Source organism: Eschrichtius robustus, chromosome 4 (genome assembly GCF_028021215.1).
Source record: "Eschrichtius robustus isolate mEscRob2 chromosome 4, mEscRob2.pri, whole genome shotgun sequence".
Lineage (NCBI taxonomy): Eukaryota > Metazoa > Chordata > Mammalia > Artiodactyla > Eschrichtiidae > Eschrichtius > Eschrichtius robustus.
The window spans coordinates 150,324,826-150,351,374 of record NC_090827.1 but is presented as its reverse complement, the minus strand read 5'-3'; the positions used below and the strand labels follow the sequence as shown (position 1 = coordinate 150,351,374).

At 53.2% G+C, this 26,549-nt stretch overlaps 1 protein-coding gene across 7 annotated transcripts in view; it reads left to right on the top strand.

The window, feature by feature from the left end:
• The window catches only part of RGS12 (regulator of G protein signaling 12), a 121,703-nt gene that overhangs the window by 22,330 nt on the left and 72,824 nt on the right, over positions 1-26,549 (top strand). For 5 of the 7 annotated variants that reach the window (XM_068543505.1, XM_068543508.1, XM_068543506.1 and 2 more), the window contains exons 2-3: positions 7,210-9,187; positions 24,061-24,177. In XM_068543505.1, coding sequence (XP_068399606.1) covers positions 7,310-9,187; positions 24,061-24,177 — 1,995 coding nt within the window. In that variant the 5' untranslated portion in view covers positions 7,210-7,309. Of the gene's footprint in view, positions 1-7,209; positions 9,188-24,060; positions 24,178-26,549 lie in introns of those variants that run through there. The other 2 variants (XM_068543512.1, XM_068543510.1) reach the window with 2 other exon arrangements.

Genomic DNA, 26,549 nt, shown 5'->3' with positions numbered 1-26,549 from the left:
AGGTTTCTATATATTAATTTTGTATCCTGCAACTTTACTGAATTCATTGATGAGCTCTTGTAGTTTTCTGGTGGTGTGTTTAGGATTTTCTGTGTATAGTAATCATATCATCTGCAAACAGTGACAGTTTTCCTTCTTCCTTTCCAATTTGGATTCCTTTTATTTCTTTTTTTTTCTCTGACTGCTGTGGCTGGGACTTCTAAAACTATGTTGAATAAAAGTGGCAAGAGTGGACATCCTTGTCTTGTCCCTGATCTTGGAGGAAATGCTTTCAGCTTTTCACCATTGAGTATGATGTTAGCAGTGGGTTTGTCATATATGGGCTTTATGATGTTGAGGTAGGTTCTCTCTATGCCCACTTTCTGGAGAGGTTTTTTGTTTTTTTAAATAATAAATGGATGTTGAATTTTTTCAGAAGCTTTTTCTGCATCTATTGAGATGATCATATGGTTTTTATTCTTCAGTTTGTTAATGTGGTGTATCACAATGATTGATTTGCATATAATCACAAATCCTTGCATCCCTGGGGTAAATCCCACTTGATCATGGTGTATGATCCTTTTAATGTATTGTTGGATTCGGTTTGCTAATGTTTTGTTGAGGATTTTTGCATCTGTATTCATCAGTGATATTGGCCTGTAATTTTTTATTCTTGTGATATACTTGTCTGGTTTTGGTATCAGGGTGGTGCTGGCCTCATAGAATGAGTTCGGAAGTATTCCTTCCTCTGCAATTGAGGCTGCATCTTTTTGACTCTCCACGTGCCCTGATTGGGATTTTGGGAGTCCTTCTGGGATCCCCCACTCGTGTTGGCCTCTGCCTGTGTGACTGGGGAGATAGTGGGCCGGTCACCAAGAGGGTGTGGCTTTGGGAAAGAGGGTTTGTTTTTGTTTCGACTGTTGAGTTTGAGGTGCCCCCAAGCTTGCAGGAGAGGTGTGGGCGGCGATCAGCAGGTGGGAGACCCCCACCTTGTGGTGGGTGTGATTGCCCAGGGGGAGGGGAGAGAGGCCGAGTGGAGGAGCCCTGGGGGGAGGTAGGCGTGCTGAGTCTGCTGAGAAGTGGGGAATGAGGACTGAGCGTGTCTGGGGGCCCAGCTTGTGAGGTCCTCGGTGGGTGGCATGAGGAGTGTTTGGAGGCACGAAGGGCTGGAGGCCCCCAGTGTGGATAAGCCCTTAAGAAGCTGCCAGGGGGAGAAGCAGCGTAGCCCTGGGTTATGAGGCGTCAACTGAGGGGTTATACTCCTTTTAGGGCTAGAGAGGCTTGGGTGTTTTCAGACCCAGGCGGGCGGTGTCAGCCCCCTGAGGTGGTGGGGATGGCATCGAGGGCCTGGGGGAGAAGCTGGCCTGATGGAGGGGGAGGGTGTGCGCTGCGGAGGGAGGGCCTGCGGGGTGTCTTTCTTCTCTGGAAAGGAGGGGACAGGCCATGAGCCGAGGGCAGGGAGGCGACGGCCGGGTGGGTTTGGGTGGTCGTGAGTAACCAGCGGAGAGTTGCGGGGTTGACGGGAGTGCTGAGAGCCCCGGGGCTGGGAACGTGGCTTTGGACAGGGGCCCGGGCGCCCTGTGTCGTGGCGGCCCCGCAGCACCTGCTGTGGAGAAAGCCCAGGCCATTCCTGCGGGGGCGGGGGGGGGGGCGGTCCCCGGGGTCCCCGGATGGGGGCGGAGGACATGAGTGGGGGGACAGGAGCGTGCCTGGTCTGATGCCTGGCGGGCGGGGTGGAGGGAGCGGAGGCGGGCAGGAGAAGCAGGATGGCTGAGGGGGCTGGTGCGATGGGGGGCTCCGGGGCGCGGGGGCAGCGTGTGGCCGCAGAGGAGCAGGCTGGACACGGGTGACCGCGAGAGCGGCCGCTGAAGTGAGGAGGAGGAGGAGGGATGGAGAAGGCTGGGGGTGGGATGTCCAGGTGGATGGAAGGTGTCGGGGACAGAGGGACGGTGAGGCGGGGTGGGAGGGACGGCCTGGAGGGGAAAGTGGGGATGACCGAGGCACTGCCTGGTGCCTAGAATGGTGGGTGGGCTTAGGCGGACGTCGGGGCCGAGGAAGAGGAGAAGCGTGCTTCCAGCAAAGGTGTGTTTGGGTGTCGACATGCAGAGAGAGGTGACGGGCAGCTGAGAGCGCAGGAAATGGGTTTGGCGCTCGGGAGAGAGTTCCGGGGTCAGGCCTTGGGGTCACCCACGTGGGGGCTTTGAGTTCAGAGAGGAGGTGGGTCCTCAGGGAGAGGGGACAGGGACAAGGGGGCCGACAGTGCTGCCCCATGCGCAGAGCGCAGCAGCTGGGCTGCCTCCCTGGAGGGTCCCCTGGGAGCCGCTCAGCAGGCCGCGTGGCCCGAGCAGCAGCTGTGTAGACGCCCTCAGGAAGCTGCTGCCGTCGGAGCCTCCGGTTCCCCGTCCCCGGTCCCCTGCGGAGAGGTCTTCACAGGAAGGGACCGTTCCCTCCTGAGGCAGCCCCGTGTCTGGCCCAGTCCCACGCACAGTGGGTGCCCGGTGACACCGATGACCAGGTGAAGGGTCTCACCAACGTCGGTGGGGGCTGTCAGGTGGCAGGCAGTGGAAGAGGGGCCCTTTCAGGACGAAAGCTTGGCAAGGGCGTTGGTTGTTGGTGGCAGTAAGGGGCCCGGAAGTGGCCTTGATGCGCGGAGTCCACCCGCAAATCCTCCCGGGTGGTTCGGGCCCTGCTGCAGGCGGGGTGGCCGTGGGCTCGGGAGGGCTTCGCGGGGGTCGGGAGCGGGCGCTGGAATGGACCGGCGGGGATGAGGCGGCCGGGACACAGGGACCACCAGCGTGCATCCTGGCGTGGGTCTGCCGGCGGTGTGCTGGGTCCTCCGCGCGTGTGTGTGTCCCCGAGGGGTGTCAGGGGGAGGCGGTGTCTGGCGGGGCTGGCGCCGTGAGCACTGCTGGGGTGGTGGTTGCAGGTAGCTGCTGGGACACAGTGGCTTTGGGGATGGGTTTGAGGAGCAGGGGTCTGCTGGTGGGCGCGTCCCACCACTGCTCCGCTTCCTCTCCGAGCCCCTCTGCACGGGGAGAGAGAAAGCCCAGAGCAGCCGGGTTCAAGTCCACCTCTGACACTGATTAGCCGTGCAGCTGAAGACAAGTTACTTAACTTCTCTGTGCCTCCGTTTCCTCATCTGCAAAATGAGAATAATCGTACCTACCTCATAGCGACGTTTCACACACACGAGTTAGTAAGTGTAAAGCCCCCAAAGCGGCGCGGTGCACGCCGTGGACCGTGCAGCTTCCCCACTGCCACCGTTCCGCAGCTGTCTTGCCCTTATTCCTGGACTTCCCGCTTCTCCTCAGTGTGCTGGGTGCTTTCTGCCTCGTGGTCCTCAGTTTCTCTCCCTCCCGCTCGCTTCTGCGCCCTGTTGTGGTTGTTCTTTGTTGCTTTGGTCTTTTGACCCCGTGCTCAGCTCGGCCCGTTGCCCCGTGAACATCTGTCACCTTTGCGGCACAGCCATGAGACCTGCAGCGCCGTCCCCACAGATCGCCCGTCTGCACGGGCAGAGGTGGAGGCCGAACTGCGGCTGTGCCAGTCGCCCCCTCCTGGGATGGCTTTCCCGGCCCGTCTGCCGCAGGCTCCTGGGCACCCGAGCACAGGGCTGGGGCTGGCACTCGCCCTGCTCCAGAGTGATGGCTGTCGCCTCCTCTTGCCCCTCCCTCTCTGGGGACGGCGGGCTGCTGGAGCAGGGCTGGGACCCGCTCTGTAGCTGCTTGGTCTGGGGCGCTGCCGGGCCCAGGTAGGCACTCACTCCGTGCCTGTGAGTGGAGAAATTCATCAGGACAGGGCTCATTTTGTGCCAGATCTAAACCGTAGAAAGGCGTAGGCACCTGGTGTTTATTTCTAGATCTCATTGGTTTGAAGGACGAGTGGCTGACGGTGGTAGCGGGGTGTGGAGAGAGGGGAGGCCCTGGTGTGCTAGCTGACTGAGCCATTAGGAGGTGGCCCTTGGAAGAAGCACTTCTTTCCGACCTGGTTACCTTTTCTGCGAAACAAGGAGGCTGGCTAATTAGATGATGTCTTCATCTGCTCCACTGCTGTAACAGAATTCCCTACACCGAGGGGCTTAGACCACAGGCGTTTATTTCTCCTAGTTCTGGGGCTGGAAGTCTGAAATCAAGGCGCTGGCAGATCCGGAGTCTGGTGAGACCCACTTCCTGGTTCCTCACATGGTGGAGAGCAGAGCGCAGGGGCTCCTGTGTCTCCTCTGGAGCCGCAAGGACAGTAGTCCCGTCGTGGGGGCTCCACCCTCATGACCTCTCATCCAACCTGATCGCTGCCAAAGGCCCCGCCTCCAGATCGTCCCCCTGGGTTAGCATCTCCACGTATGAATTTGGGGACACAAACATTCAGCCCGTAGCAGACGGTCTCAAGTCGGGGTGTTGCAAGTGCTGTCACCCATGTGCGGATCACCTGGGCCGTGCGCGGTGGGTCGGGGCTGGCCTCTGCCCAGAGCTCGGAAGCCGGGGCCTCTGAGCGCAGGAGCGGGAGCCTGGGTGGCAGACGTGCCCGGTGAGGTTGGAAACTAGCGCCCTGTGGTTTCTTCTGAATTTCACTGTCTGTTCCACCAGTTTTACTATTAATTGATACAGTTTAAGGAAAAATTAACCTGTAGGCTGGATTACAAAATGTGATTATTTGGTATCAAGATATTAGTAGTATGAATTAGAAACTATTTTTGATCGATAGAAGAACACGGCAGTAAGAGTCTAATAGAAATGTTTGGGTAAACCACCTACAAGACTGTCATTGGCTATTGTGTCACACAGTGTTGTGTGTGACTCCATGGTGGTCGGATGAATCATGGAGTAATTCTGCATATAAAACTGGGAAATTATTTTTTTCATACAAGCAACATCTGTTACTGTTTGGAAGAGAAAGCCGGGGGTTTTCTGTTCCTGGAGGAACCGGTGGGGCCTCGCTAACCCTGTCCCAGGGAGTTCACGGTGGCAGCCTACATTGTCGGGAGCCAGACGCTGCTGTGAGCCTTTTTCAGGTGGGATGTTTCATGCATACACTGCATCCCCTCTCCCCACCAACAGGGCGATTCCCCTTTTGCGAGTTTCCCAGTGGCTGCTGAAACAAGTGACCACAAACTCAGTGGCTTGAAACAGCTCAGATTTATGCCCTTACAGTCTGGGGCCAGGAGTCCAGAATCAGTGTCGCAGGCGGAGGCCGGATGTGGGCAGGGCTGGTTCCTCCTGGAGGCCCCCGGGGAGGCCCCTTCCCCCCCTTTCCAGGCCTGTAGCCCTGCGCTCTGACTCCCCCCTCCCGCCTCCCTCTGCCAGGACCCTGTGATCACGGCCACCCCTCCCCGCCCCCGGCGAATCCAGGGTGACCTCCCATCTCGGGACCCTTCACTCCATCACATCTGTAAGGTCCCCTCGGCCATGTGAGGTGACAGGTTCCAGGGATCAGGACGTGGCGTCTCTGGGGTGTTGTGTAGCCCACACCCCTTTAGAAGATGCAATGAGAAGACCCTGAAGCACAGTTCATGGCAGACTTTAATATACACATTTTTAATGATGAATATTAAATAGTTAAATTCCAGTCCTAATATTTAAATGATTAATTTAACATCACTTAGATATTGAATAACATGGTAGTTTATAAATAAATTGCTCTTTTCACTCTTATTGTCATAAAATAATTCTACTCAAGCATGCGTCCTGCAGGTCAGTGTTTTGTCACTTGCAGCTGCTCCTGGAGTCATTGAATAATATACTTCCCATTTTGTCCAGTTCTTTCACTTTTTGGTGTGTATACATCAGTTACTCTGAGTTACGCTTCTGTTACTGGAAACTTTATCCCAAGACATGAGAATTTCTCCTGACAACTTTAAAACAATTATTTAAAAAACATATACTCTTTAAAAAACATGTTGTATTATGTTTTGGATCTACACAATACAATCACTCACTGTATTGCTGTTTAAAGCGATCTCCAAAGGGTTTTGTGGGGAGAGGAGTCCTCCCAGCGGGCCTGGCTGCCGCCCTCTCCGAGGCCTGCATGCGGGGCTGGCGTCCGGGAGCTGGGGTGTCGGGATGGGGGGCTCCCTGGGCCTCCCCTGCTGTGTCTGTGCTGGCACCCTTCCCCCCTCCCCGGGGCTGCAGTTCGGTGTGTGCCCGGCAGAGGGGCCTGCGGAGCCTGCGGGCCCCCAATGAGAGCCCCGGTTCTGAGTCTCTGACGAGCTTCCCCGGGGACAGCGTGTCGCTGGGGGTGGAACGCGGCCCGCGTGACTCCACGGGACGGGGTTCTGGAAGCTGGCGCCTGTTTCCTCTGGACCTCGTCCCCCGGGCCCTCTCCCTTCGGTGGTTCTGCTTCACAGCCCTTCACTGTGATGGTTCAGAGCCCTGAGTATGTGAGCCCTGCGTGTCCTCCTGCTGGAAACCCAGGGGTGGTCTTGGGGACCCCGACATGGGTTTGTTTTCAATGACAACCAATACTTTCCACTGTGAAGTCATCCCCCTGGAACAGTTAAGTTTAAATTCCTTTGCTCTTTTTGGTTGTTTCATCTGTGCTGTCAGGCAGCCTCTATAGTATCAGGTTGGCCAAAAAGTTCCTTTCGGTTTTTCTGTAACATCTTATGGGAAAACCCAAACGAACTTTTTTAGCCAACCCAATATTTCAGACTAATGTGTCTTCCCCACACGGTGCTTTGTTCAAAATAAATTACTTGAGGGAGGGTGGTGGATATGAGGGAAAACAAGCTGACACCCCTTCCTGGAGAACTTTGTGTGGAGGGAGCTTGTGATCAAAGACGGGGCTGGACTGGGGGTCATGCAGCTGCCTTTCCACCCTCGGCTCTGCCCCTGGCTCAGCACGTGGCAGGGAGCTCCGGGGAGCCAGGCACTGGGCCTCGGAGCACACCCTTGAGTGATTAGGGTCCAAGGGCTCTCCTCTTTCCATCCAGACAGGGAGGAAGCAGATTCTGCGGCAGTCCTGTGTTCCTCAAACCCGGGGTGGGATTAGCCTCGGCGAGATCGGAGTTGGGAAGGATACCAGCCCTGGGAAATGCCTTCTGCTTTGGAAGATTTCTTAGGCGGACTTTAAGATTTGCTGCACAGAGATAGTGCGTCTCCTTCACGTTGACATTTGTGTGGCAATGAGAGACTCTTCCTGTGACGGTTTTGTTGTGAATTATCTTTTTATGTTTGGGTAGTAGCAGTAAGCAGTATAAATATGAGATCTTTAACAATGAGCTTTATTCTTCTTCCTTAGGGCATTATTTCAAGGAGAACTATGGTAGCTTCCAGCATTCCCTGAACCATGGATCTGCTGGCATAGTGAGCTATGCTCCTGGTCTCGGAAGCACTTTGAGATGTACAGAGCGGGGGACCTGGGGGAGCGGCCGCTGCTCGGGACGGCGCCCCCCCGGATGCGGAGCGTGGAGGTGGCCAGAGGAAGGGCGGGGTACGGATTCGCGCTTTCCGGGCAGGCGCCCTGTGTGCTCAGCTGTGTCATGAGAGGCAGCCCTGCGGATTTTGTGGGCCTCCGTGCTGGCGACCAGATACTTGCTGTCAACGAGATCAACGTGAAGAAAGCGTCCCATGAAGACGTGGTGAAGTTAATTGGGAAATGTTCTGGTGTCCTGCACATGGTGATCGGTGAAGGCATCGGCCACCTGGAGTCCTGCTCCAGTGATGAAGAGGTTGGATTTTATGAAGGAAAAGGCTGGCTGAAGCCCAAACTCGACTCTAAGGCATTAGGTATAAACAGAGCAGAGAGAGTCGTTGAGGAAATGCAGTCTGGAGGGATTTTCAACATGATCTTTGAAAACCCTGGTCTTCGAGCAAGCAGTTCAGAGCCCTTGAAGTTGAAACAAAGATCCCTTTCAGAATCAGCCACTGGGCGATTTGACCTTGGCCATGAAAGTGTAAATAATCCAAATACCAGCCAGCTTTCTAAGGAGGAGATACCGAAAATTGTGAACGATGATTCTGTTTTCAGCGTTGGGCTGGAGACTCATGAAGACTTCGGGGTGGACGCAAGCATTTTGAACGTGGCCATGGTTGTGGGCTACTTGGGCTCCATCGAGCTGCCGTCCACCAGCTGCAGCCTGGAATTGGACAGCGTGCAGGCCATCCGGGGCTGCCTGCGGCGCCTGCGGGCTGAGCAGAAGATCCACTCGCTGGTGACCATGCAGATCATGCACGACTGCGTGCAGCTCTGCACGGACAAGGCCGCTGTCCTGGCCCGATACCCAGCCGAGAGGCTGGCGTTCAGCGCCGTGTGCCCAGACGACAGGAGGTTTTTTGGGCTGGTGACCATGCAGGCGGCCGATGACGGGAGCCTGGCGCAGGAGGAGGAGGGCGTTTTGCGGACGTCCTGCCACGTGTTCATGGTGGACCCGGACCTGTTCAGTCACAAGATCCACCAGGGCATCGCCCGGCGCTTCGGGTTTGAGTGCACGGCCGACCCTGACACCAACGGCTGCCTGGAGTTCCCCGCGTCCTCGCTCCCAGTCCTGCAGTTCGTCTCCGTGCTGTACCGGGACATGGGCGAGCTGATCGAGGGCGTGCGGGCCCGGGCCTTTGCGGACGGGGACGCGGACGCTCACCAGAACACCAGCACCAGCAGCAACAGCGACAGCGGCATCGGGAACTTCGCCCACGAGGACAGAAGCAGCCGAGTGCTCGTGGTGGACCTGGGCGCCGGCTCGAGCAGGCACGGCCCCGGCGGCAGCGCCTGGGAGGGTGTGGTCGGGAGGGGCTCCCAGCCCTGGGGTGCCCCCTGGAATGGGGCCTTCGGCCACGACCCCGAGGGGGCCCCGTTTGAGGCCGCTCCGCAGGCTGACAGGTGCAGGGACCTCGGTAAGCACCTGGGGCCCGCTCCTCACGTGGAAGGCCCCCCGGCCTCCTTGCGGTGCTCGGTCCCTCCTTCCAAGAGGGGCGCTGCGGGCCCCGGTGGTGGCTTCGGCCAGCGGTGGCTCCCGGTCCACGTCCTGCAGGAGTGGCAGTGCGGGCACACCAGCGACCAGGAGTCTTACACGGACTCCACCGACGGCTGGTCCAGCATCAACTGCGGCACGCTGCCCCCTCCCATGAGCAAGATTCCCGCTGACCGCTACCGGGTGGAGGGCAGCCCCGCGCAGCCCCCGCCCAGCACCCAGAAGAGGGACTGGGCCAGGAAGGCTCTCGGGATGCAGACCATTTTCGGCCCCCATCGAAGTGTTAGGAAGACTAAGGAAGACAAAAAGGTAAGCCTGTTAGGGGAGGGTCAGGAAAGATGAGCGTGGTTTCATAGCTCGGTCAGTTACTGATGAACGACGGCACCTTCATAGCCCAGTTCCCAGTTCTGCCTTCCTCTGGCTGCCCTGGTGGCCTGTGTCGGCTTCAGGGCTTGTCTGCCTGGATTTGCCCTGGCTCTGGGCGGGGCGGGGCGGGACGTCGGGTGGGACAGGTGGTGGTGGAAGAGATGGTGACCTCCCGGCCAGGGTGAGGCCCTCCTCCCTGCTCCCCACCCTTTCCTGCTGCCCTGAGTGCCGGAGGGGCCTGTCCCGGCAGCCCCTTTGAAGCCCACTTCGTCTCTGGCCCCAGTGGCTGAGGCCTCACGCCCTTTTGAAGCAAGAAAATTCTGGAAGCACAGAGACTGGTCGCTTCAGGACGGGGAGCTTCACCTTGGTGTTTCCTTCATTGAGAAAGTCCTGCTACGAGAAAAACACCAGCTGAAGTTGGCAGTGGCTCATGGCTCGAGCGTCAAACAAGCTGGGGGCGGGGCCGGGAGCTTGGTTCGGAGTTGGGGGAGGGATGCAGCGCAGCAGGAGGGCTGGCCCTGCAGGCCGGCGGTGCTGGCATCTGTGCTGGCGGGCGGGCTGAGCCGCAGCCGCGGGTGAGAGGCGGGCTGGCCCTCAGCTCAGCTGGCTTGGAAGGAACCCTTCTCAGAGGACCTTTGTGATTTAAAACACCTTTTCTGGGTTTGTTCCCGCTGTGGCCTGGGCTGTGGAGTTTGTTGAACGTTCTGTTCAGGATCCGTCCCCTTTCCAAGTCTTAGTATTTTTCATCGTAGAACACATCAGAGAAAACTTAAAGACGAAGGAAAGGACAGGCCTCCCATAGTTTTAGCTCCCCTAAACGACCATGTAACACTGTGATGTATCTAAGCATAGATTTGTGCTTTTGTAAACACAGTTGTAGTCACGCAGGTTTTGACTGAATTCCTAAAGTGGCCGGGCTAGCGGGACTTCTGCCCTGTGCGCACCTTCCCTCCCGTTCCCTCGGTGGAACTGCATGGGCTGGGGTCTCCTTCCACCTGCGGTGCGGGCAGTGTGGGTGGTGCGGGCAGTGTGGGCGGTGCGGGCGGCAGCTGCCTGGGCTTCCCTGTTGGTTGGGGGAGGGCTTGGGGAGGGAAGGCCCTGGAAGGTGGCTGAAATGTTATCAGAAATTGGGGAATTCACCACCTCTTTGAACACATATCCCACAAATGGGCTTTCTCCATTGCCACTGCGCATGTGAATTGTTACACTGGCAGGAATAAATGGTGTTTGTCTGGCGGACTGCGGTGCACCCTCATGTCCGTTCACTTGGTGGCAAGTCTCAGGCTCCCCCCAGGGGCTCTGACCTCAGGAGACCCAGAGACAGGGTGCCGTGCTCCCCGCTCTCCAGGCGAGGTGAGCGGTCCTCGAGGGCTAAGTGACTTGTCTAAGGCTCAGCAGTCAGGACGAAGCAGGTTCATGAGTCAAACCTTGGGCTTCGTCGTCTCTTTTGTTTTAAAGACTTTATTTTTAAGAGCAGTTTTAGGTTTATAATGAAATTGAGAGGAAGGCACAGAGAGTTCCCTCTACCCTCAAAGGCGCACAGCCTCGCCACCATCAGCCTCCCTCACCAGAGGGAGGGATCCCTCATCCCTCACTTGTCACAGTCAGTAACCCCGGAGCCCATAGTTTATATGAGGGTCGCTGTTGGTGGTGCGCATTCTGTGGGCTTGAACAGTTTATAGTGACGTGTGTTCACCATTGTAGAATCAGACAGGGTGGTTTCACTGCCCTAAAAGTCCTCCGTGCTCTGCCTGTTCAGCCCTCCCCTGCCCTCCCCCAGCAACCACTGATTTTTTTCCCTGTCTCCGTAGTTTTGCCTTTTCCAGTTGTCGTATAGTTGGAATCATACAGTCTGTAGCCTTTTCAGATTGGCTTGTTTTACTTAATAATATGCATTGAAGTTTCCTCCATGTCTTTTCATGGCTTGATAGCTCATTTCTCTTTAGCACTGAGTACTATTCCGTTATCTGGAGGTATGACAGTTTATGTATCCATTCACCTTCTGAAGGACACCTTGGTGGCTTCCAAGTTCCAGCAACTATGAGTAACACTGTTATAAACATCTGTGTGCATGCAGGTTTTGGTGTGGACATAAGTTTTCAACTCCTCTGGGTAAGTACCAAGGAGTGGGATTGCTGGCTCGTGTGGTGAGAGAATGTTTAGCTTTGTAAGAAACTGTCTTCCAAGGTGGCTGCACCGTTTTGCGTTCCCACCAGCAATGATGAAAGTTTCTGTTGCTTCACATTTTGGCCCCAGTTTGGTGTTGTCAGTGTTCAGAGTTTTTGCCATCCTGACACGTATGTAGTGGCATCTCACTGTTGTTTTACTTTGCATCTCCCTTGATGACATGTGAGGTTGAGCATCTTTTCATATGCTTGCTTGTCATCTGTATATTTTCTTTGGTGAGGTGTCTGTTAAGATCTTCGGCCTATTTTTATCAGATTGTTTGTTTTCTTACTGTTGAGTTTTTTTTTTTTTTTTTCAAGAAATAGGCCTTTAGTTCCTTTATTATAATATAAATTTATTTATTTATTTGTTTTTAGTTTTGGCTGCGTTGGGTCTTCATTGCTGTGCGCGGGCTTTCTCTAGTTGCGGCGAGCGGGGGCTACTCTTCGTTGCGGTGTGCGGGCTTCTCCTTGCAGTGGCTTCTCTTGTTGCAGAGCACGGGCTCTAGGTGTGTGGGCTTCAGTAGTTGTGGCATGTGCGCTTCAGTAGTTGTGGCACACGGGCTCAGTAGTTGCGGCTTGTGGGTTCTAGAGTGCAGGCTCAGTAGTTGTGACGTACGGGCTTAGTTGCTCCACAGCATGTGGGATCTTCCCGGGCCAGGGATTGAACCCGTGTCCCCTGCATTGGCAGGCAGATTCTTAACCACTGCGCCACCTAAGAGTTCTTTGTTTATTTTGAGTAACAGTCCTTCATCAGATGTGCCTTTTGCAAATATTTTCTCCCATTCTGTGGCTTTTCTTTTCATTCTCTTGATATTGTTTTTCACAGAGTAGAAGTTTTAAATTTTAATGAAGTCCAGCTTATCAGTTCTTTCTTTGGTGGATCGTGCCTTTGGTGTTGTACCAAAAAGGCATCACTAAACCCACGGTCATCTGGGTTTCCTCCTGTGCTATCTTCTAGGAGTTTTATGGTTTTTTATTTTACATCCAGGTCTATGATCCGTTTTGAGTTCACTTCTGAAGGGTGTACGGTCTGTATCTAGATTCCCTTTTTTTTTTTTGCAGGCCGATATCTCTTGTTCCAGCACCATTTGTAGAAAAGACAGTCATTGCTCCCTTGTATTGTCTGTGCCCCTTTGTCAGAGACCAGTGGACTATACTTAGGAGGGTCTTGGGCTTCTTTTTAATGTTCTTTAACCTTCAACAAAAATGTTGTGGAAACGAAGGTATTGGCTGTTATTGCTTATACTGTAACAAAAGAATGAAGTACTTGACATGGGATTGATGTTTCCAGTGCTGGAAAATAGCAGTGTAGTGTTCACTGTTTGCAGTGTGCTTTATTTCCTTATTTGATCTATGAGCTCATTATCTTACTGACAAGGAGAGTAGGGTTTATACACATTGAGCGACTTGCCCACAGTCAGGTGGCGTTCCTTTCGTGATGTGATGGGACACACGATTTATCTAAAAATAAGTAGTAATAAATTGTATTGTATTGCATTCCAGCTCTAATCTCTGGAAGTGTATCCGTGGCTCTTTGCTAACTGGGTTCCCCTGCATTATTAGCGCAGTCTAATCCCACAGCCCCTGCTGGAGCGGCAGAAGCTTCCAGGGTCCTAAGGTGGGTCTTCTGGTGTCCCTCCTGGCCTGGCTTGAGCTGGCTGGTGGCTTGTCAGGATGAGCAGAGGACAGGTCAGGAAGGGATGGAGGAAGGAAGTGCTGGAAATGCGAAGAGGAAGAGGCGTTAGGAGCAGGAGGGGGAGATGCCAGAGGTTGTGGAAGGTCGAGTAGTCGGTGTCCGGAGTTACTGTAAATTCCTCTCTGTGGTGACAGTGGCTTCAATGTCTTACTCTGTGCAAAATCAGGCTGTGTCCGTCAGGATCTGGCCAGGAGACAGAAAACACACCAGCGAGTTGAACGGGGAGACGTTAAGAGTGAAGGATCGGTAGCCAGACCAGAGGTGGCCCGCTGGCATGAGACCACTAACAGAACCCCAAGGAGGGAGCAGCAGAGGGGGCGGGGGCAGCAGCCAGGCGGAGACTTAGAACCGAGAGGAGGAGGCCATGGGGCTGCAGCCAGGGCTGCCCGGGAGCAGGCTGCCGGAGAACGACGGCCCCGAGGAGGATGCGGGCGCAGCCAGCTCCCGCCGCGTGGAAAGCTGCCCAACGGGAGCCAGCGCAGCCCCTGCTGGCGGAGCCGGCCGTCGAGCCCGTGCCGGCAGAGCACCGTCTGCAAGGCCCAGCTCCGGTGTCCGACGCTGGCAAAGAGGTGTGGGCTTGGCGCTATGAGGCGAGAGACTCGGACGCCTGGCTCAGCCCAGCATCTGGCGCCCTCTGCACACTCCATCTGATCTTCGCGCAACCGAGAACCTCAGCAGGGCGCCCCGCACAGCGCGCAGCTGTCCTAGGAGCGGAGATGCGCTCTCCCCTCCTTGCTGTTTGTTGTTGTTTGTTTAGGGGCTTTTCTGAGCAAATTCTGTCCGGTGCATTCTTTGTTGTGTGTGGCCACGAGGTCTCGGCTTGGTTCGCTTAGAGGTCAGCTAGTGACTGGGCAGAGATTTCCTTCGATGCCTGGAGCCGGTCAGTCTCGGTCTTTGCCGTGGGGCCTGCGTGTGTGGAGCCTTCAGCGCTCAGCCAGGCAGCTGATGGCCCTGCTTGGGCCTCCACTCCTGCCGGTGCAGCCGTAGCCCTGTGCATGGGCACAGCCCTCCATGGCCTTGTGGATTCTGGGGAAACCTTGGAGCTTTTCACACCCCTAGTGGACTTCTCACCCCCCAGCTTCTCCTTTTAAGCCAGCCTTGGCTGCCTGTGCCCCTGATCCCAGGCCTGGGGAGCGGCCACTGCCAGGAAGCCCTCCCCATAGCGCCCTCTCTTTCTCTCTCTCTCTCTCTCTGTCTCTCTCTCTCTCTCTCTCTCTCTCTCGCAGCCCTAGGATGGTCTTTAGTGGTCTCTGTGTTTATGATTGCTTCCATGTTATACTCAACAACCCTTTGTATTAAATGTTCCCTTTGAAACTCTGGCATGCAGCCCTTCTATTCTATATGCACAAAGGAAGCCAACTCTTAGAGGGGCTATACCACTGCATTCAGTCACCAGCTGGTCTCTAAGTCCTATCAGTTCTCTGTCCAGACAGTCATCTTTTCAGGATGCTCCTTTACCAGGGCTTCGTCACTGTCTTCTTCATCCTTTATACCCTAGCTCAGTCCAGATCTCGGCTTTCTGGGACCCCTTGGCTTTCTGGGACCCCTTACTCCTGTGGACGCCTGGAGGGAAACTGGCCAAAGAGAAGGCCCACTTTTCCACGCTTGCTCGTTCAGGTGGACACCTCTCCGCCTCTCAGGCTCTTTTATTACGCTGGTCAAGTGGGAGGTTTGCAGAGGGAATGCTCGGCATTTTGACCCCCTCCCAGTAACATCCAATGCTCTGACTCCTAGTGCACTGACCCGGGCAATGCTCCTGAACTGTTTCCTCGTTGGGGAGCCGTGGGATACTGGGCTGGGGGCTGGGAGCCCATCACTCGTAGACTTAGCCGAGTGTATGACATTGTTGACGAGAGTTAAATAATGTTTATAAATGGATGCCTTTTCATTTTATTAAGAGTTTGTTAAGAGTTTGGGTGGGCTGCCCAGGGCTGGTGTGGAGGCTCCCTGTTCATCAGGAGCCAGGTTCCTTCTGTTGTTTGTTGCCATCTTCCGCCTGTCTGTGCCTCCACATGAACTTGAAGATAGCCGCTCTGCAGGTGCAGATGGAGACAGCTTTCGTCTACACTCCAAACTGCAGGAGGGGGGGAACCTGCTGGAGGACGGGGAGCCTGCAGGAGGTGGGGAGCCTGCGGAGGTGGGGAGCCTGCAGGAGGGGGGGCCTGTAGGAGGAGGGAGGGGAGCCTGCAGGAGGAGGAGGTGGGGAGCCTGCAGGAGGTGGGGAGCCTGCAGGAGGAGGGGGGAGGCTGCAGGAGGGGGGGAGCCTGCAGGAGGGGGGGAGCCTGCAGGAGGTGGGGAGCCTGCAGGAGGAGGAGGTGGGGAGCCTGCAGGAGGAGGGGGGAGGCTGCAGGAGGGGGGGAGCCTGCAGGAGGGGGGGAGCCTACAGGAGGTGGGGAGCCTGCAGGAGGAGGAGGTGGGAGCCTGCAGGAGGAGGAGGTGGGGAGCCTGCAGGAGGAGGAGGGGGAGCCTGCAGGAGGAGGAGGTGGGGAGCCTGCAGGAGGAGGAGGTGGGGAGCTTGCAGGAGGTGGGGAGCCTGCAGGAGGAGGAGGTGGGGAGCCTGCAGGAGGAGGAGGGGGGAGCCTGCAGGAGGAGGAGGGGGGAGCCTGCAGGAGGAGGAGGTGGGGAGCCTGCAGGAGGTGGGGAGCCTGCAGGAGGAGGAGGGGGAGCCTGCAGGAGGAGGAGGTGGGGAGCCTGCAGGAGGAGGAGGTGGGGAGCCTGCAGGAGGAGGGGAGAGGGAGCGGCGCAGTCCCCGCAGAAGCTGCAGGAACTCTTTTGCTGCTCCTCAGTGTACAGGCCTTGTCACGTGACTGCACGCTGCTGCAGGCGGGGCTGGGAAGTGCGGCTGCACAGGCAGGTGTGCAGCCCAGATGTCCATCGCTGGTCAGAGGGGACTGTGGCTCTGGGCTCTGCCATGGGGGATGGGGCGGGGTGTTACCCACGTGGAAAGCCCCCCAAGACTCACGAAGCGAAAAAGCAGGTCACATGTGCGTATTTAATATGATCTCGCTTTTGTGTAACGTATTTCAATACCCCCCCAAATAAACCTATGCCATTTTAAAGCATACGTATGTTTATATGTAAGTATATAGAAAAAATTAAAAGGAAACACTCCAAACAGAAAGTAGTAGTTACCTCAAGTTAGTAAGTGAATACTGGGAAGGGTCCAGGACACTATAATTTTATTTTGTGGTGTTTTGATTTTTTTGTTATGGGAATCTGAACATATTTTACTTATTTAAAATAATGCCTTTGGAGAAAAAAATGAAAATTACTTTCTTAATTCTTTTAATGAGAACAAAGTGAGGATTGGTACTGGAAGCTGTAGTGGTATTTCTGTGGCATTGCTAATGACAGTTCATCAGCTATCCAGCCAGGAGAGTATTGGATTCCACAGACAGATCTTGTGCAGTTTTTCTAGTACAATGAGAGGAAGTTTTAAAATAGATTCTAAAAAATTCTGGAGAATACTAAAAAGGCCAGGTTAGGGCCCCATGATATAATTCCCTCTAAAAACAGCAGCTTTGATCTTCATCCCTTGTAAACAATGCACTTGGGCAACATTGCATCTCTCTCTGCCGAAGCAAGAGGAAAGGAAGCAAACAATGGAGAGAGAGTCAGCTGGTCTGGGGAGATAACACCGCTTACCGGCAGAGGGGCTGGGGGCGGGCTGGGAAGGGCACTGGGCTCCTTAGCTCCCTACGGGCTCGCTCTGCGCAAGGCCTTCTGACCACGTGCACTGAGCGCTCTCTGGGGGGCTCCGAGCTGCGTGCGGACCTGGAGACCCAGGCCGGTGGAGGTGCTAGGGGGAGCAGGGGAGAAGCGCTTGGGCGCTCCTGGAATAGGCAGGGCAGGGCTTCCCAGAGCTGGACGCAGTCTGTAGGACGGAGAGTGGGGGACACTGAGGTGAAGGAAACGGGAGCAAAGGAGCAGAGACACAAAGCAATGCCACCCCTTACTGTTCTTTGGTTTTGTATAGTTGCCAGGAAAAGTGAGAATATTCAGAGCTAAGTGGCCACTGCTAGAATTAGAAGTGTATGAAGTGCTTGAATCCCTTATTGATTAGTTTTGCTGTTTCTTCAGCTTTATAAAAATGGCTTTATAACACAGTCTTCTGCAACCTGTTTTGAAATCACTGAATATCATTTCAAGATTTATCCATGATACCATCTGCAGCTGCAGTTCATCATTCTAACTATGTAACATTCCATCGTGTGAGTGTACCACCACCACACACCCACGCGTGTGCGCGCACACACACACACACACACAGCCATTAACAAAATGACTGATGATGCGTTGGTGAACATTCTCGCACATGTCTCCAGGCGTGTATATGAAGGCATTTCTCAGGGTCTATCCAAAGAATGGAATGGCTGGTTTGTATCAGGGCCGGGTGTTAAGCTTTTGGTCTCTGTATCCGTTCATATTGACAGTAGACAGGTCTCTGGAGCAGACACAGCTTTAATTACTGATGTACAATACGACAGTGGTTCCCCCGTGCCCAGTCCTTGCCCTGGACTGGAGCAGTGAGAACCGCAACGGGTATCACCCCTCAACTCCCAAAACAGGGATCCAGGAGATTATACACGTGCTGCCCCCTTCCCCTCCTTAAGGGGGAGAGAAACCGTTACTCTAAGCAAATCCTCTTTCTAGACGGGAAAAATCCTGGGTCTCTCCTCTCACCCTTTGTAGTGCAGGTGGGTGGCTCCAGGAGGGGCATAAGATCAGCCTCTCTGGGAGGTGTTCCAGGCCTCATTCCTTTGAAATGTCAGTCTCACCTGGAGTTTTCACCATCTGTTTGGTTATAATTTAACCACTGAGTCCCAGGACATGGAAACTTTTAGTACAGGTCCCAAGTCTCAGTAAAATTTGCTCAGAATGCTGTAACCGTGCAGAAGCATGCTGTTTTCCTGGCAGTCCCGTACCAGCTACTGTAAGAACTCAGATCGCTCCACATCCTTGCTGAAGCTTGCCTTCGTCAGACTCCTCCAGTTTTTGCCAATCTATTAGTTGTAAAATGGTATCTTGTTGCGGCTTTAGTTTGCATTCCCTCGAGCACAAAGTTTTGATTTCCTCTTTGTTGAGGGACCTACTGAAAACTTTGCCCATTTTTCTGTTGGGTTGTCTTTCTCTCTAATTGGTAGGAGTTACAGATTTTGGCTATTAATCTTTGCCTATTACAAGCGTTCCACGAATGCCCTCTCCATGTTCCATGTGCTGTGGCATTTTGATGAACAGAAGTTCTTGACTTTGATGTCGTCCAGCTTGTCAGCCTTTATCTTGCACTTTTGACATAACACATTCACTACTACCCTGAGGACAGAAAGATTTTCTCCTTTTTTTCCCCTAAAATTTTTTGGAGTTGATATTTGTGAATGGAATAAGGTGGGTGGCAAGTTAATTTTTTCCTCTATGTGGACGACAGTTGTTGGAGCACTAAATTCAGGCTCTCACGAGGCCCAGTGGTGCCCTCTGCTGTGTGCTGTGTGTTCACATATGTGGGTGTCAGTTCTCTGTCCTCCACTGTCAATACCCTAACTGCACTTTACCTCCAAAATTGTACCTTTGGTAGTAAGTCTTTGTATCTGATAGGCCGAATCACCTTATCTGATCTTGGCTTTGCTTGAGCCTTGCTCTTTTTTGAGCCTTGCTCTTTCATATAGATTTTACAATCAGCTAATAAATTCTCCAAAAAAAAAAAAAATGCTCTAGACTTTTTTATTGGGACAACTGACATATGTAGGATATTGAGTCTTCCTATCCATGAAAATGGTGCCTCTCTTCATTTATTTAGGTTGTCTTTATTTTCTTTCAGTAAAATTTTATAGCTACCTTCATAAATGTTGTAAATTAGATTTTTTCTTAGATTATTTGGCCAGATTTATACCTAGGTACCTTATACGTTTTATTACTATTGTAAATGGGTACCTACTTAAAAATTGTAAATGTTAACTTTTGTGATATATAAAAGTACAATTGATTCACTGCTTTCTTTGTGCAGCTGCCTTGCCAGGATTACTTCTGTTTGTATTCGTTAATACTTGTCATCATGAATGGGTGTTGAATTTTAGCCTTTCTTTTTTGGTTCTTTTTGTGTTCATTGAGACAGTCAAATGGGCTTCCTCCTTTAAAATGCTAACGTGGTATATTACACTGATAGAGTTTTGAATATTGAACCATGCTTGCATTCCTGAGATAAGCCTAACTTGTGCTTATCTTTTTATATGCTAATGGGTTTGGTTTGCTAGTATTTTTGTAGAATTTTTGAATCTGTGTTTATGAGTAAGACTGTCTTATAGTGTTCCCTTCTCTCATTGTTTTTGTCTGGTTTTGGTATCAAGTTTATTCTAACCTCATAAAGTTATAAAATCAATGGTGGCATTTTTCTCCCCCTTTTCCTCCTCTTCTTCCTCCCTTTCTTCTTTTTGGTGTATTGAATCGCTTATTTAAAAACCCTGTTAGAGATGAAATCTGTTTTGTCTGTTATTAACATAGCTACACAAGCTTTCTTCAAGTCAACATTTTCTGTCCTTTTATTTAAACTTTTCCATCTCTCCATGTTTTAGGATTGTTACTATGAGTGGCAGGTAGTTGGATGTTTTTCCTGATCCAATTTGACATTCTGAGATTCAAGAGTAAGACCGTATTGACATTCTGAGATTCAAGAGTAGGACCGTAATAAATTGGCAAATTTAGTCCATTTATATTTATTGGGATTACTGGCATTGTAGTTTTGGTTCCATGATGTTACTGTGTACTTTCTGTAAGTCTGTTTTTTCCTAGGCTCTCTCCTCCTTTCCTGCCTTTGTTTGTGTGTTTTGTTTTCAAGGCTGTTGTTGGTTTTCTTGCTTTCTTCATCACCTCCTTTATTGGCTTGGAAGTTATGCCACACACCTTGTTTCTGTCTTTTTAAGGTTTTCACTCTTGATGACTGCCTGGCTCTTAGGTATTTATTGAATAAACAAACATATTCCTTAATTTTCTGTCTCGAGTTGGATGTCCTTTCCTACATAGTCACCCTTTTCTTCCTTGAGCAGGACACCCAGTCTTGGCTTCTTTCTTGAGAAGGTGATTCACTGTGACCAGGAGCCCTTCTTCAGCTCCCACATGTTATTCCAGAGTCACCACTCTGTGTTTGTCCAGTGTCACCACTCTGTGTTTGTCCAGTGTCTTGTTGGAAATAGAATTTTGTTGATTTTAAAATTGATTTGATTTTGGGCTTAGAATTCCTCCTGATATGGAGAGTTTTGTAGGAACCAGATCTCACAAGTTGTGCTCGTTACTTAGCTGTTGTCCCTCAGCCCCAAGCCCGCCTTCTGTGATGGGCTCTGGGACGGGGGTCTGTGCCCTCTTCCCCTTGCCAGCTGGGTCACCACCTGGCTCTGCTCCCAGCGGCCAGGCGAGAGGAGGAGGGTCCTGCAGTTCCTCCTGCCGCTGCTGCTGAATCCAGTTTGCGGTTTCCCCGCCTTGCCCAGGGGCCTTGTCACCCCCCAGACACCAGCCGTTGCCTGTGTCCCCCTCTGAGGTCCGAGTTCCGGGTCCCACCTGCCCCTCATCTGGCTGCAGAGTTTAAATAAGTCCTTCTCTTCCCATACTGTCCCAGCCCTGGGGGTGCAGCCGCTTCCCGTCCTGGCATCTTGGAGTCTCTTTCTGCCCTTTCAGTTCTCTGATTCCTGCTTAGCAGTCCTTTGTGGGAAATTCTCTGTTGAGCAGTTGGTATGGTTTTGCTTTGTGACTGATATGATGGGAGAAGTAAGTATGTCAGCTGGAAATCCTACTCAGCTTCTCTTGGGCAGGTCTTCAGATGATCTGGTCTCTGTTTTAAGCTAAATGGCATCCTTGGTTAATTTGTTCAGTAAGTGCTTACTGAGCACCCGCTGTGTGCCAGGCACTGTTGAGGGGGGGGGGACACAGCCCTTGCCCCACTGGGGCTTCTGGTCTAGTGTTTACACCCTTAAGTTAGGAGTTTCTGGTTCTGACTGTGGTGCAATGAGATCTGGGTCTGGGCCCTGCTGGCCGTGTGGGCCCGAGCAGACCCTTCACTGGCTGCTGGGTTCTCATCTGTAGGTTGAGGAGACTGGACTGGCTGGTCCAGGTCACTGCTTGCGCTAAAATGAGACCTCTCTCTGGGCGGTGGGCAGGCGGGCAGGTGGCAGCGGCCCAGTTCTGCTCGCACTCCATCTGCTGGCTGTTTCTCCTCTAGAAGGCTTCCCTCAGGGGCCCTCCGCCCTCCTGTTCTGAGATGACCGTCCAGAGCAGGGTCCAGGAGCGCGAAGGGCTCACGCTGAGGTCCATGCCGGCGGCTGGCCCTCGTACGGGGCGCTTGCGGGCAGAGAGGCGGAGCTGGGGCAGCCCTCAGCCCTCCGCTTCGCAAGCAGTTGAGATGAGTTGTTTGCGATTTAAGAAGTGGAGTTGACTTTGAAGAAAGCGGATTTGTAGCCATTTTTGCCTAATCACTACTGTTTAGCTCTGTCTGGGGAGAGTGAGTGATGTAGTGCCAGCAGGGGGCTCCAGATCAGCGGGGATTTTCCAGCAGTTTATTGATGTACAGCCGTCTTCATACACCAGGGTGGGGGGCAGGGACTCTCGCTGAGGAGCAGCCGGGTAAGAGCTGAAGCTTCTCCCTGTTGGTGAAGTGTCACCACGGGGTCGGTTCACACCTCTGTAGGCGTTATTCCTTCTCTGAAGTCCCAGTCCCGCAACGCGCCCGTGCACGGCCACGTGCAGACGGCTGCTTTCCTTCCGGCCGCGTGGACCCCCCTGTCCCCAGTGACGGGCTCCCTGTTACTGGGCACCCAGGTCCCCACGCAATTTTGCTCTTGTGCGTTCTCTGAGCAAATGCCACCCGGCCAGGCAGGTGGTCCCAGGAGAGAGCACACACAGAGCAGAGGCCCCTGCTGCTCCCGCGGCTTCCAGGCAGCTGGGGAGATGGTGCGGGGCGGGGAGGGTGCTGGGGACCTGTGGTTCCAGTTCCTGCTGAGAGTGGAAGCCTCGGGACCCCCGCCCCCCAGCAAGGGGCTGAAGGGGGCTCTTGAAGGGGTGCACCATGCGGCGAGGAGGGGGCCTGGGGCGGGGGTGAGGGTCTGTAGAGAGATCGCTGGGTTCCAGGTACATTTTACACATAGACTCAGCTTTGGGCATATTTTTTGAAAAAGACATTTCTTAGACAAATCTTTCTCGAGAATATGTCAAATTTAGTAACTTGCCAACAAGGCCCCGCAGTGAGCAGAGGGTGCTGCTCCCGGGGGTGGGGTGGGGGGCGGAGAAGGAGGGACTTGGACACAGAGGCGGGGAAGGGTGTGGGTCTTGACAGGGCCTGAGTGGGTTTATCGGTGGTCACAGAGCAGCCCTGTGGGGCAGGGCCTGGGCGCCTGTCCGCAGGAGCGGAAGCACAGCTGGAGCCACAGGCTCCCCCAGCTCGGGGCCGGGGTGGGCTTCTCGGAGGCCAGGCTCCGAGCCACACTCGCGCTGGGAACAGGCTTTTCCTCAGCTTTCGAGAGGCAGCGTGACGGGTCCCCCGGGCCCATTTGGGGGACAGGCAGGTCTTCTGTGCAACTTGATTTCTCAGAGGCATCCCGGCCGAGCCCCAGCCCGGACGCAGCTTCACCTCTGCACGGCTCCGTGGCCATTGTCCCTTTCAGGGTGACGCTCTCGAGCCCGTGCGGGTCTGGCTGTGGCCGGGCGCCCTCACTGCCTTCTTCCCTCCAGTGTCCCTCGCCTGCCCTCAGCCCCAGCTCCACGGCAGCCCCGTGGGGCGTCTGTGTTGCCCTCTGTGCTCCCAGCACCCTCTGTGTCACCCTTGTTTTCCCCCACCGGCCTGGGGACTGCGGGTGGGCAGGCTGGCGGCACAGCACCGCCTGGTGTGGACACGCGGAGACGGAGGATGCGTTTGCTGGGACAGTGTGCACACGGCTTCTCTCTTGGGCTCTTGCTGGGATGCTAGGGTTTGATGAGCACATGTGGTGACGCGGTACTACGCCCCGGGAGCCTTTTGCTGGAGGTGACGACGCATCTGAGATGGAGCCTTGGCTTTTCTCTGCGTCTTCTCTCCCTGAGTCAGCTCCTTTCTCCCTCTGTCTCCGCCGCTCTCTGCGTCTTCCTCCCTCCCTCTCTTTCCCTGTTAGTTCGTTCTGGATCTTTCTCTCCCTCCAGCTTGCTCTGAGGGGGCTGGTGTCTGCGAGGTTGGCCGTGCAGAAACTTAGCCCAGAGAGCTTTATAAGGGAGTGCTGCAAGGTTTTGTCTTTCTGCAAGATGCCCGGGTCCCTGCGCAGGTGGGGAGCAGAGAGAGCCTGAGGCCTCGCAGTCTTTAGAAACCCGTAGCTTCCTTTATGCCTGAAGCCGGTCACTTAGGACTTTGAGTACCCAGGAAGTCAGAGATTTTCAGCTGTGATGCTTTTTATTTTTAAAATGTGATGACATTTGCTGGAACCACATTTGGGGAGATGTCTGGCATAATGACAGTGAATTAATTCTGGTCATTTCCCAGAGAAAGAATAAGATGTTTTAATGGCTGGTTATTTCATGCACTTGGGTTGGTTTGGTCTTCAGACACCAGCTGAATGTCTAGAGATTCTTTAATTTCCTAAAATGCTTCTAAAATTATGTGAAAGCACGAGCTTGCTGAAAACCAGCCTTTTTATTACTAATGATTTCCTCCGCCCACTTGTGCTTTCCTATACTTGCACACATGTTTTTCCGTTGCCCTTGGATGAGGAGTTTGAGGCTGGGATTGTCCTCTGGACACACAGTTGGAAGTGGCACAGCAAATGCTTGGGGGCCCTGGGATGACTCTTTCTTTCAACTTTGCGTTTTTGGTTGTGGTGACTCATTCGTAATGTGAGGTTGACCTGGACGACCTTGAGGCCTCCTCTCCTCTGGTCTCTCCAGGCGGTGTGTCAGGCAGAACTAGTGTCTCCTCCCAAGAAGGTAACGACGTCTTTTTCTCGTTTTAGGGCTCAAAGTTTGGGCGGGGCATTGGACTCCTGCCACCGGCTCAGCGCACCTCCGCCCGGAGATCTTTCGGGAGGTCCAGGAGGCTGAGTCTCACCCGCTCCCTCGATGATCTTGAGGTAACTTCATTTCAGGGTTTCTTCTTTCATTCTCCAGGTTTTAAAAAATGATACAACTGAATCTCCTTTGAATCCCACCCATTTTCTACCACCTCTCCCTCTCCTGTAAACTCAATCTTCAAGTGGGGCTTCTATGCACACCCGGCCCCTCCCCTGCCCCACCTGCTCCTGCCCCGTCCGGACCCTCTTCCTCTGCTCCTTGGTCTACAAAGCATCACGGTGTGTCCCGTCCTCTCTTACGTGCCAGATGCCGTAATAGACATGAGAACCCTCTGGGCGCCTGTCACTGCCTGTTACCAAACCAAACTTGGGTCCGTTTGCCCAACGCATAGAAAAGCTAATCTGTTGACACTGGCTTGTGGGGAAGGAAAGTACAGGCACCAGACAAGGAGAACGGGTAGCTCATGCTCAAAAGACCCAAACTCCCCAATGGATTTCAGGGAAGGGCTTTTAAAGACAGTGTGAGGTAGGGGGTCATGGGGTATGTGATCAGCTTGTGCACAATTCTCTGATTGGTTGGTGGTGAGGTAACTGGGTGATGTTTCAGGAATCTCAACCATCAACCTTCCAGCCGGTTGGGGGGTCTACGTGCTGTTGGGCAGCCTGCATAACTTCTTCCACCTGGTAGGGGTTTTAGTATCTGCAAAACAGCTTAAGGACACGGCTCAGGATGTTATCTGGAGCCCTTGAGGAGGAACTAGAGGTCCTTGACACTGTTCAGAACTATTATGGTTTTGTCTTGCTTGACTGTTTTCTTTTGATTCCGCATTTTCTCACTTCTCTGGTTAAATTTGCTGTTTGGAATTTGGGGAGGGCCTAGGAGGCTAAAGCTTTTCTACAAACAAGAGGTGGGGGGAGGCACTGGGGGATGCGTCCCCGGGAGGCCCCCCAGGGTCCTGCTCCGTTTCATACCCACTTTATTTTTTTTATTATTAAAAAAAATTTAATTAATTAATTTATTTTTGGCTGCATTAGGTCTTCATTGCTGCACGTGGGCTTTCTTTAGTTGCGGTGAGCGGGGGCTACTCTTCGTTGTGGTGCGTGGGCTTCTCATAGCGGTGGCTTCTCTTGTTGCGGAGCACGGGCTCTAGGTGCATGGGCTTCAGTAGTTGTGGCACGTGGGCTCAGTAGCTCTGGCTTGCGGGTTCTAGAGTGCAGGTTCAGTAGTTGTGGCACACGGGCTTAGTTGCTCCATAGCATGTGCGATCTTCCCAGACCAGGGCTCAAACCTGTGTCCCCTGCATTGGCAGGTGGATTCTTAACCACTGCGCCACCAGGGAAGCCCCATACCCCCTTTAAATGTATGATATTGATCCACATGTATCGAGAGTATCCTCTTGTGTGGTTCTCTTCTTTGATCTGTAATCCTTAAAAAATTAATAGACTTTACTCTCAGAGCAGTTTGGGGTTTACAGAAAAGTTAAGCAGGAAGTACAGAGAGTTCCCATGTGTTGCTATGCTGGATACATGATTATTAGTTTAGGTTGCATAGCGTGCATGGAGGCCACTCCTTGTGCTGTACATTCTAAAGGTTTGGACAGATGGATTGAGGTCACGCAGCCACCATCATAGTGTCACACAGAGCAGTCTCACTGCCCTAAAATCCTAGGTGCCCCGCCTGGTCATCCCTCCCTGCTCACCCTGGACCTTGGCAGCCGGGGTCCTTTCACTGGTTCATTTTGTGTGTTTTAAAATTTTACACAGATGTAATCGTACTGCATGTCTTATTCTGCCACTTTTATAACATTGTATTATGCTTTCAAGCTTTACCTTGTAGTTTTAGTTTATTTTACTTGTTATGTAGCATTCCATTATGAATATGTCACAAATTTTTATCCATTCTGCTATTGCCGGCCACGTGATAGAAGGTTGGGAACAGACCTCCCTGAGCGGAGCTGCAGCGGACAGTGTCATGCAGGTGCCCATGTGCACAGCCAGGGCTGTGAGAGCGTGTTCTGGGGAGTCAGTTGCTGTGACAGTCTCGGCCGAGCCTCACCCAGGCTCTGGTCGCCAGCAGGACCAGGGGCCTTGCTACCCTGCTCACTGACACTTGGTACTGTCAAACTGAAATTTTCCCTGTTTCAATAAAATGCCAACTCATTTTAATTTGCATTTCACTGATTGTGAGTGAGGCTGAGCATTCCATCACGGGCTCTTTGGCTGTTCAGGTTTTCTCTTTTTTGAATTAGTAGCCTATTCATGTCCTTCTTGTAGTTTTAAAATTTTTATTTTATTTTATTATTTTTAAAATAGATTTTGTAGTAGCTCTTTACATTTTGCGGATACAAATCCTTTGTCAGATAAAGGTTTCGAAAATATGTTCTTTGTGGCTTTTTTCTGCCTTTGTCTAGGGTGTCAGTAGATACATATTT